Source organism: Colossoma macropomum, unplaced genomic scaffold, assembly GCF_904425465.1.
Source record: "Colossoma macropomum unplaced genomic scaffold, Colossoma_macropomum, whole genome shotgun sequence".
In the NCBI taxonomy this organism is placed as follows: domain Eukaryota; kingdom Metazoa; phylum Chordata; class Actinopteri; order Characiformes; family Serrasalmidae; genus Colossoma; species Colossoma macropomum.
This window is the reverse complement of record NW_023494808.1, coordinates 3,166,022-3,178,061: the sequence shown is the minus strand read 5'-3', so window position 1 is coordinate 3,178,061 and position 12,040 is coordinate 3,166,022. Positions and strand designations below refer to the sequence as shown.

General features: G+C 37.4%; 1 protein-coding gene across 1 annotated transcript in view; it reads right to left on the bottom strand.

Annotated features, from left to right (window-relative positions):
- LOC118797720 (titin-like) overlaps window positions 1–11,785 on the bottom strand; it is a 127,946-nt gene extending 116,161 nt beyond the window's left edge. The window contains exons 1-4 of the mRNA XM_036556986.1: window positions 11,743–11,785; window positions 11,264–11,509; window positions 9,524–9,772; window positions 9,242–9,339 (exon numbers count right to left, since the gene is read on the bottom strand). Of these exons, the coding sequence (XP_036412879.1) occupies window positions 9,242–9,339; window positions 9,524–9,772; window positions 11,264–11,509; window positions 11,743–11,785 (636 nt within the window). The remainder of the gene's footprint in view (window positions 1–9,241; window positions 9,340–9,523; window positions 9,773–11,263; window positions 11,510–11,742) is intronic.
- Window positions 11,786–12,040: the final 255 nt, after the last annotated feature.

Sequence of the window (12,040 nt, the reverse complement as noted above, 5' to 3'; positions counted from 1 at the left end):
CAGTGTTTTTGCAAGATTTGACATTAATAAAGTCAAAAAAAGAAAATCAGCATTAAAAAATGAATCAGGTGTAAGAACAGATAAAATGATGTAGGAGGGAATCAGAACAGAAGCTGAACATCATTAGAGCAGATTAATAAAATCAGTGATGAAAAAACAACATGAATATTCAGAGCAGTCATGAATAAGAAACATTACTCTGAAACCAGAGCTGTGTCTTATAGCTGGACAATGGGATGATTAACTCACCTGTAACTCTGAGCTGAACTCCAGGTTTACCCAGCCATCTTTCTTTTTCTACATTTGTTATGATTCTGAAGCAAGACAGATGTTCATCCTTCTTCATTACATCACTCAGTTTGAGGGAGAAGTGTTTCTGTTCATCAGTGAAACTTTGTCAAAGATGTATTATTAGAAATCCTTCACACCCTGAACTAAACAGCAGAAACTGAGCCATTACAGACGGTTTATTCACAATATTACAAACTCTTTTACATCCTAAATCTCAACTTCACTCTATAGTCACCATCTCTTCTTCAGGCGAGACTGAACTGAGCTACTTTACAATAACATTGACTATAATCCGATCCAACTCCAGTAAAGAGGATTACAGATGGTTTATTATCATCTGATCCAACTCCAGTAAAGAGGATTACAGATGGTTTATTATCATCTGATCCAACTCCAGTAAAGAAGATTACAGACGGTTTACTATCATCTGATCCAACTCCAGTAAAGAGGATTACAGACGGTTTACCATCGTCTGATCCAACTGAATTCCGTCAGCGCTGGAAAACTCAAGGTGAAACTGAAAGTGCTGAGCCGCTCTGTTACTGAGCTGATACGCTGATGAGGGTCTAATTGCAACACCATATGAGGGCGTTTCTGTGATGCAGACACCCTCCGGGGAACACCCCTAATGTGACGTCAGAGGGAGGTGGGCTTTGGAGTAAAAGCCACAGTAACGTTGCTGAGTAAACAGAATTACGACGGCGTTTTAGGGCCGCTGTTAGTAACAATAACAACTCCGTTGAATCGTATCCACCAATGAGAGAAGCGATTTTGCAGACATATCAGCCAATGTTTTACGGAAACGCCTTTAATTGCAGTTCGACTCTATTGGATACACTTCATCACTCTCTAGTTTTGTTTTGACTTTCTTTAATAAATCAGTATCTAGTTCACAACTCATACTGTTTCCACTGTTTTGATCACGTGTTTACAGTTCAGCTGTGTGTGTAGCAGAAGAGAGAATTCTGCCCTGAAGGGGGGCTTACAGGCTGAATCCCACATCCTCTGTCACAGCCAATGAAAATACAGCATTACGAAATAAGCCCGCCCTCCAGCACAACCAGTGAGGTCGTGTGTTCAGAAGCTGCTCTTGAATCCGCTTGTTCAGTTCGGTTCATCCTCGCAGTGACTGCAGCTGCAGAGTCCGGGACCTTCTGTTCATCTGAGTTTAATTTCAAAATCATCAGACAGCCTGTAGCTGTTTTAGCTGAGCTTAACTTTTCCTTTGCACTTAGTTATTGTTATTATTATTATTATTATTGTTAATAATAATAATAATAATAATAATAATAATAATGTTTTATTGCAACTGCTTTATTTGATGATAATTCTTTTACTGTTATATTCTAGTAAATAATTGAAAATATTATATATTTTGTTTATAATAAATATTTTTGTGTCGATGATTTTCATTAGTTTTAGTTGGTAATTTTTATTCAAACTTTTTCAATCCCCTCTAATTTGCTTGGCTACACTGTAAATGAGGGTCACCCTCAATATACGTTCTAGTCGACATGAAAGTCGAATCAAAATCCAGCGTTGAAAAACGACAAAAGGGTCGATTCTCGTCGTTGGTTCTGTTATTATGTCGGTAGAAAAAACAAGAAATACCTCCATTTTACAGTTTCACAAACTGATCATAAAATCAATCAACACATTAACAGTAATGGAATAAAGGGTCGTATTTTACTGATACGCATTATCTGGAAATAAACGTGTAGAGAGCAAATTTAGTCGCAGGAGCTCAGAAATCAGGCGGTCTCGGTTAAATTATAAAGACAGGAAACATCGAGCGTTCATGTTGAGAATATGAGACCTAGTTCTGACATTATGTGAGCCTATATGTCGTTTGTGGAGGTATTTGTGTTTTTGACTTTGTTCTATCAGCAAAACTGAAGCGCTATGAAGAGATGCTCGTACTGAACTCCCGCCATTTAACAGCGAAATGAAGAACAAACGAGAGTCACGCTTCTCAGTGATGAGGAGAAAAGTAACACTGTACCGTGATGTGGTCAGAGGTGAAGTGTGTTACAGTCAGTGTGTTACACCTGTTATTGCTGTGTTCATGGTGGTCTTATAACACTGCGGCGGCTGCAGGGGCTCCGTTATGCAGAGCTGCGCCGCCCCCCGTAAAAAAAGAGGCGTCGTTGTGGTTTAATCTGGTCAGAAATTACCATTTTATCATGTTTTAACTTTAAGTATTCATTAATATACAGTTGAAAATGTTTGGACTTTGGCTGCCAATTACTTTAAAACCGTACAGTGGAATCATAATTCATAATTCATATGTACACAGTATGATAAATCCTCAACTGATATCTGTTGTTTTTATGATCTACGTACCAATTCACGTACGTGAATTTGACTTTTTCTGATATGAACTAGGTTTGTGTGTGCTGTGACTCTTACCGCAATATTGTGTGCAGTACTGACGCACTCCAGTGTCACGTGCGGCTGGTTTGGAGAAAGGCGACTAGCTTAACCGCAGTTGTGTGAGGCGCGTGCACGCAGAGTCGGAGTTCGGCACAACACCGACAGAAGACTTACTGAACCTGAGCGCATCAGCAGCTGATCTGGGGAGCACGAAGCCCCCCGTTAAGTGGTGGGAGTTCAGTTTGTTCCTCATATCGTTTTGATACACAAACGCCTATATAAACCCTACTGTAGCTCACTAGTACAGTATCAGAACCGCAGGCCGGATCTCTGAGATTTCTGAGCTTCTGTGACCGAATGTTCGCTTATTTCCGTTCATGATGGGAAATTTTTAACTTAAACCAGTAAAATACGGCACTTAGTCCATTGTGGGGCATGGCTATTTAAATGGCTAAGATAAATATTCATTTAAGATAATCCACATGCGTAGTAAATGATAGTCAAAGGATAATACGCAGAAAAATATGAGTTTCCAAAAGAAATTGATAAAATAATAATAATAAAATGGGACTCTTAACAACCACCTGCAAGACCTGGCAGACATCCACAACCATTCCCCTCAGATAAACAGCACAACAGCTTTCATCTTTGACAAAGAGGAGAAAATCAAACAATTACATAATTATGTAATTGATTAATGGAGTAAATAATAGCAGCATGTTTATATTTTAATATTTGATTTGAAAAAGCAGAACATCTATTGTATTTTTTAGCAGTAATTCATAAAAGCTATAAAATGTTAGACTCTTATGTAACAGTTTGGCATAATGAGCAATTCAAATCTCTGTATCTGCAGTGCGCTCCAAAAATATTGACACCCCTGGTAATCATGAGCAAAATGAGCTGTAAAAATTACTTTGAATACTTTTTGATCTTTCATTTAAAATATTAATACAAATCTGACATCTATTTAATTTATAATGATTGAAAGAAATTTAATCCTATCATAAAAAAACACATGTGCCACAATTATTGCCCCTAGAAATTCTTAAGATAGAAATCCAATCTAGAATCTGTTAGGAAGAGGATATGTGTCTATACTGACCCCACACACAGAGAGGAGGACACTGTGAGAGGACAAATAATCTCCAAGGATCAAAGATGGAGAATTACAGATGTTAGTTTGGTCTTGGGGTCAGAACGTCTCACAAACTACAATCAAACACCACCTAAATAACCAGAAGTCATTTGGAGGGGTATCCAGAAGAAAGCCTCTGCCGTCAAAGACCAACAAACTCCAGCTCATACAGTTTGCCTAACATTACTGGAACTTTCAGTGGGACTGTGTTCTGTGGTCAGATGAAACCAAAACATAGGTTTTTGGCAATAAACACTACAGGCGAGTTTGGTGTGCACACAAAGAGAGCCATGAAGTATGGTGGTGGATCTGTGATACTGTGGGGCTGATTTTCTTCCAAAGGTCCTGGATTTTGTATGTATATAGTTTATTATTATCTCTACTAATACATTGGGTTTAAAGAGATCATAACATAATCCTTATAACTACTTTTCTTTTTTTCTTTAACTCTGAAACTGCAGTATGAAATAATTCAGTAAAATGGTCCATATAGAGTTCATCACCTTCTCTATTACTGAGTATCCCATTTTCTCCACTGTGTAAAAGTGTAACTGAGATTAATGTGTAGAACTCACTGCTAGAGTGTCGTACTCAGGAGAACTGGACTGAGGGTCCAGAGCTGTGTACGGGTCATCAGGAGTATTGGACTGAACAGCCTGTGGTGGGAGAGAAAGAAAGAAGGAAGCAGAAGAGGAGAAATTAACTGACTGGGAACAGAAGGTCTGCAGATCAGACCTTAAAATAGCACCTTGGACAGCAGCCTGACCTTTTTACAGTGACATCCCCAAACATTAGACCTACACTGCCATCTAGAGGAAGAGATGTGTAATCACAGACACACTCTAATAAAACTGAATGTCCTACTCACCACTTTATCATGTTTATCAGCTTTTCTGATCTGCATCATTTCTGCATTCTGCATTTTCCTTCTGCAAAAAAGAAAAACAAATACATAATAATACAAAATAAAACGTGTTTATGTATGTCCCTTAAATAAAGAGGGAATTCAAACATATTTTAATATCTGGTCTTATTATGGATGACAAAGAACGGTTATATATTATAGATCAATAAACAAACCTCATCCAGAAAACTACGGTGAGCAGAGCTGCATTTCTACAGAGACTGACTCCAACAACTACATACAGAACCACAGAATACAGAACCACTGAACCACCTGCTGTGAAACACACACACACACACACACACACACACACACACACACACACACATACATACAAACACACACACACACACACACAAACACACACACACACACACACACAGAAAAAAATGCAGAGCAACATTAAAAATATGATCATTTATCATTTTGAAGGTGCAGTTAATAAACAAGTTGATCATTATGCAGTAAAGAGAACTTTTAGAAAACACGTTTTAAACAATGACATATAAGCAGGTTTCTCACTCTTTAATTCGACTGGCTCTGGAGCTGATCTCTGAGCTCCATGTTGATTCTGAACCTCACAGTATTGAGATCCACTCTGTAGAGACAGCAGCTCTAAACACAGTGAATACGGTGAACATTTACAACTTGATGTTCAGTGTAACTCTGTATTTCTACATCATAGACTTGTACAGAGAAAATATCCAGTGTGCTGCTGTAGTGATGATGTTACAGTAGGATCTGCTGACTCACCTACAATCATGAGCAGAAAGACCAGAGGAAGAGGAGGAGCCATTCTGAGTGACCTCACAGCGAAATACAGCAGAGTTTCAGTGAGCTTCAAAAATGAGATATGAATTTACAGTTTAAAGTCACTGAGAGAGCAGAAAGATGGAAACATAAGAAAATACTAATCAAAGCGAATACTGTCTCTTCAATTTGTCACATGTCAAAGAAGATATTTTACAAAGGAATGCATATTAAAAATAAGCTCTTCTTACCTTGATATACTGAGCGTTATCTACACTGTGAGAACAGCAGTGAAGACAGAAGAAACATCTCTGAGGTTTTAAGCTGTTTGAGTAAATGTGGTTCATTTGGCTTTTGTTCTTTTGGTCTTTTTGTATTTTTCTTCTGCTTTTTTGCTCCCTTGTTCCCTTCTTGTGTAACAGCAGGTCAGTCTAACACCAGCCCTCTTTAAACTTTAAGTCCTAACCAGCTTGCTGTAGTGCAGTGAAGCCAAATACTCTTCTAGTTACTAGTGCCCTCTTATAACCTACAGACTAGCTTATTAATGCTTATAACCAGTTTGTTATTGTGTATTATCCAATAAATGGCTTATCTAGCACTGTATTTACCTTTTCAAGGCATACTATAAGGCAATATAAAGCGTGCACACATGTCCATTAGAATGTGAGTGGCTGCTTCTCTGGTGAGTGAGGAAACATGAAAATGAGCAGTATGTCAAAAATAAGCTGATAGCGTGTAAGACACAGATTCTTGTTCTATTAGAATTCAGTTAACTCAGCCTACTGAACACTGAACAACACTGTTTATTATTAACTGTCTGAGTGTTGGTACCACCTGTGCCATTTGTGTTGACTATCCTCAGGTGCTCGCGAGTTCAGTTCCTGGTGGCACTGGATGTTGGAGCATTCTCCTCCAATGTCCAATGATGTTCCGTTAGTAGCAGTTCAAAAAGATGAGATGCCACTTCACAGGTCTCTGTGGAAGCTTGTGCTTGCCTTCACCCTCCTGTAATTGGGGGAGTCCTAACCATTGGGTGGAATGGTTAAGGCAGCTATACTCCACCTGTATTGAGACGGGCCAAGTGCACATGCGCTGAGTGAGTCATCAAACGTTCAACCTGGTGAGAATGGTGCTTAGAGCTGCTTCTGGAAACTCCGGGAAGTGTCAAAACGCATTTGGTGAGTAATGCTTGGTTTATAGACCACTGTAGTCGTGCGTCATTCTGTAGTCCTCATTATGCCCATATTAGGAACTCCGGGTCTGAGCTCCATTTCTCTATGGCCAGAATGAATAGGGTTTTCGAAAAATCGTCTCTATCGCCCCCTGTGTTAAATACAAATGTTCAAAACCTGATATGTTTCGTTCTGTGAACATTTTTCTCCCGAATATCACTGGATCCTCCGAATTACGAGGTGCTGGTGTTAAAGTTAAAACAGTAAGTCAGTTATCCTAACTAAACTAAGGTATGATTTGGTGCTGCCCTGTGCTTTTACATGCTTAAATTCATATAGCTAAAACAATTAAGTTAGTTCAATGTTCAGATTTTGGATTTCAGCATCTGTTGTATAAACTGGACTGGAGGTCAGTCAGACTAATGTTTCTGAATTCTCCCTCCCTCATGCTCCTTTCTACTTTAATAATAATGATAATGACTTCTATAATAACTTACAGTGCTGTTACTTCTGATACAAAAGTAATTTAAAATCTAGTACAAATATTGATTGAAAACTTTGAATATTTATTAAGTAATATTTTACTAAGAGCCTTTCTGCTTTTACTCTAGTACAGAAGTTGTGTACTTTGTCCACTCTGCTGCTCCTGGCCTACCAGGAGAGGCAAGGATAAAACCCTGTCTGCATAAACCAGAATTTCTCAGCTTTGGAAGCACTATCTACTGGATTTGAAAGGCTTGTATGCTTATGCAAATGCAGTTAGTCAACATAAATATGCCTGTATCTGTTTCAATTATTAAAATTAGTATTTTAAACCTTTACTAAATATATTGTCTTCCTACAGCCATCCATCTGTTGCTTCTGGTTCTTGCCAGATGAGGACTTACAGCTTGTCCCAGGTACTTTTATTTATAGTAACATTTGTAGTGTCGGTCTTTGGATTATTAGTACATATTTCTTTACATATATAACTACATCTGTAGCACAGCATATTGCTAATATTACGTATTTGAAACAAGGGCTCACCTGCTTTGCTTTTTTTTACTGGCTGCTGTTCTTTTAGGATCATTTATAAGCTAACTCTCATTTATCTGGTGAGTGTTTATTACTAATTTTGCTTTTTTAAAATTTTAGATGCAGCCATAAAGAATCCACAATTACAAGCTGCAGGTGACAATAAAAGTGACCAGAGACCTCCACATATGTTAAGTGCAGAGTATATTTAACATTGAAGGGTAGGGATCAGATGTTCATCCTCTGTCTGCCTCTCTCTATCACATATCTATATGTATACATTCACTGGACACTTATACACTAAATAAATTTAACTAGTCTGTTTGCATATGACATCACATTACTGCGTTGCTGTGACAAGAACTGCAGACAGAGGTCAGGAAGTGATTTTCCACATAGGAGGCCTGCTGCACCATTTAAGGTGGAATGCATAAACTGGTGAAAAAGAGGCTGCTGTGGGCGGTCACTAGAGTGGAGGATTGTATTCTGCACAGTTCGTCTGTGGGTGTGTACCGGTGATAAATTTAAAAAATAACTATAAGCAACACCACTAACAATTAAAGCGGAGTTAACGGTTAAACAAACGACAGGTGAGCATAAATTATTTAACCTGTCATGCAATTGCAGTGAGCTCCAGTGACTTCTCTGTCTTGTTCCGCAATGATCCACATAATCACTGGCATTAGTTGAGTAAACAACCATAACATTAATGTTGAGAAGCGCTGCAGCATTGAATGTTTGTTGCTAGGTTAATCCACAGGACGATAAAAGAAAACCAAACAACAGTCATTTTGAAGCACCTTGGTACTGGGGTTGTGGACCCAACTGCCAACAAAAAGGTTGTGTGCCTCAAGAGTTTTATATGCTTTCATTTGCTTTGAGTAGAAGGATCTCTGGAGGAGTTAATTGCTTATCTACTGCCTCAATAGCAGGCAAGGCTTTCAGTTCAGTTTAAAAGTCGCTCACTTCATAACAAAAGGATCATGTTTATCTTTTTATAGTTGTTTTATTGTATGTTTAATATATATATATATATATATATATATATATATATATATATATATATATATATATATATATATATATATATATATATTCACTTTTTAAATGGTTTTAATGTAGTAGGAGTTATATTCTTTATGGAATCAGCCTCTGCCTCCTGTCGAGTGACTGGACCAAGAACAGTTTTCACCCAATTGAACTTTTTTGTATTGGTTATGGTCGGTGATGTAGGAAACGTTTTTGGGGAGTTATGTCACAGCCCAGAAGTTGGTTGCTCTTTTCATTTCATTTCATTTCATTTCATATTTATTTGGTATGTAAAACTGTCTCGCCTTTGTTGTTCGCTATGACCATTCTCCTATCCTTCCTTAGGAATATTTTCTAGGAAAGAGAACAGACTTTAAACTACAACCTTTAATCTTGTCCCTCACCTTTAAAAGAGACTGACACTCCAGCTGACCTCTGAGCTCCATGTTTATTCTGAGCTTCACAGTAGTACAGTCCAGTGTGGTCAGCAGTGATGCTGATGATGCTGTAATTCTGTTCAGATCCTATAGGTGATGTTCCACCTTCTTTAAACCAAGTGTGGATCTTCACAGGTGGGTTTGCATCACTGCTGCAGGTCAGAGTCACTGAACTGCCCTCCACTATTTCACTAGAGGGTCTGCTGGACACTGAGACACTCTTTGGAGGATCTTTGGAGGATGATAAAGTTTTTTGTTTTTTTTTAATGTCAGTAGTGTTTAGTAATCTCATGAAAATAAATGTTAAAACATTATTTGAGGTTTATCAAGTGATATTTATCTGGTTATACCCTTTCTGTAAATATTGGTAAGTATTTTTTTTATTTCTTTCAAGTACAACAACATTTAAACTCACATCTGACTCTGAGGTTGTGAGCAGTAGATTGGAAATGCTGATATCCTCTTACAGCACAGCTATAACTGCCTGCATCCTCACTGCTGACTGTCTGCAGGTGGAGCTGGTTGTTCTTGATGGTCTTTGTGGTTAAAAGACATCCATTTTTGTACCAGATGAATGTTGGGTCAATCAGACTGCAGGTGGTTTTACAGGTCAGATCTGCTGTTTCTCCCTCTGTCACTTTTTCAGAAGTTTCTACATGGATCTCTGAGATAATAAGAGGAACATCAGATTAGGAGAGGAAAGATGTAAAGACATTGAATCTCATTCATCAAAGTTAGTAATGAGTGTATAAATGAGTGCAGATGTAACTAAACTGAATGATGTTTGATCTTCTCTGCTTCTGATTCAGGAAACTGTTGTTTGTCGATGTAAAAAGCAGTGATTTGGGTGCAATTTATAAATCATCTTCAGTGCATGGAAAAAAGCAAGTAGTTAATTTACATATCATTTGCAACAGGCAACCTCAATTTGCCCTTATGAATAATAAATTTACATAAAACAGTGTTCAGCATTTCATGGGGTGGAGGGGGGGGGTTGCTTTTGGGATTGAGTAGCAGGTCCTCTGCTCCCCCTAGTGGCCAATGAATAAACATATTTATGTGTTAAAAATTAACGAATTGAAATGGATAAAAAGTGAAAGGAACAAAATGTAGCCCTTTTTCAGCTGGAAAAGTGGTTTGATTCTGTAGTGTGATTATTTTATAACATACTCTGGCTCCTTCAGTGATGATATTGCAGTATATGAGCTTCTACTTTAGTAGATATGTTTCGTATTTTATTAAGTTATTTGCTATATTTGTAGTATAAGGCAAAAGCCTTTAAATGGAATGTATACACAAAGCACTTGTTTAGATAACTGTATACAATAAAAAAATACATCTACTTTAGTATCAGGATTGCTGTGTGCAAAGTTATTAGTATTACCTTTTTCTTTTCAATTTCAAAAATTGATGTTATTGACAATAATCCAGATCAGGCTGTTAAAATGTTATGCCTAAATTTCCGTACACTTCTACCACACATGAGGTTAGTTGTACAGATACAAAACATTTGGTGAATTTGTCAGTGTTCATTTTTCTATCAGATTTGATGTCACAAAACTTTGTTGAATAAAGGCCAATGAGAGGAGGATCAATAAATATTTTAATATATCATCCTTGTATCTCTGTTTTTGCATGTTTTTCTTTTTGAATAATGTGAAATGTACCCTTTGCATTTAGTAAAATTTCAATTATTAAAGGAGCAACAGAAATAGATTTTGAAAAAAAGTACATTCAATTTCATTAGAAGTGAAGGATTTCTCTTCTGTAAATTTACCATTCTGAAGACACAAGCGTTTTAATAATGATGATTTGTGTGTTATTTATAACATTTGCTGAATATTTGCTCTTAAGGTTCATAACTGATCTCAAAAAGAGTAATTTAAAAATAAGCCATCATTTTAAAGTATTAATTTCTTCCATGATTTGTCAGTGATAAGCTGAAAGAGAAAATGAACAGATAAACTGATACAGGTGTAAGAACAGATAAAATGATGTAGGAGTGAATCAGAACAGAAGCTGAACATCATTAGAGCAGATTAATAAAATCAGTGATAAAAAAACAACATGAATATTCAGAGCAGTCATGAATAAGAAACATTACTCTGAAACCAGAGCTGTGTCTTATAGCTGGACAATGGGATGATTAACTCACCTGGAACTCTGAGCTGAACTCCAGGAAAACCTGACCATCTTTCTTTTTCTACATTTGTTTTGATTCTGAAGCAGTACTGATGTTCATCCTTCTTCATTACATCACTCAGTTTGAGGGAGAAGTGTTTCTGTTCATCAGTGAAATACTCAACTCTGCCTGAATAACCTGGGTTTTTACTCAGATCAGTCGGCTCCACACCCTCAACTGGGTGTATGGTCCAAAAACTCTCTGTCACTGTAAGATGTTCTGGGTGAGTATAAGCTCCATTTATAAACACTGTGGATCCTTTTAAAGCACATATTTCCTGTTGGTTGTACTTCACACTCCACTCCAGCTGATTACAGAGTCTGGAGCCCATAAGACAGTCAGAGTTACTGTAGCTTACAGCTTCACTTCTCCCCTCTCTAACTCCAGCAGCTACTCTACAACACTGAGCTGATTCTGAGAGAAACCACAAACCACAACAAACACTGACTCACCAACAATCATGAGCAGGAAGATCAGAGGAAGAGGAGGAACCATTCTCAATGATCTCATCACAGCAGCCTGGAGGATATTTTTAATTAATGACAGTTAAATTAAATGTTTCCAGATCTTCATCTAACGTCCTCAAGGAGTCAAAAACGTTAAATGATGACACTGTAATGAACTCATTTAATCAATGTTATGGTAACCTGCTTGTGAAAAACAAAAACTTATTCCATTTTGAAAACAGCTAATAAAGTGACATTTCTGAGTATTTATGAGATCTCTCTTGAGCAATATATCAATATATCA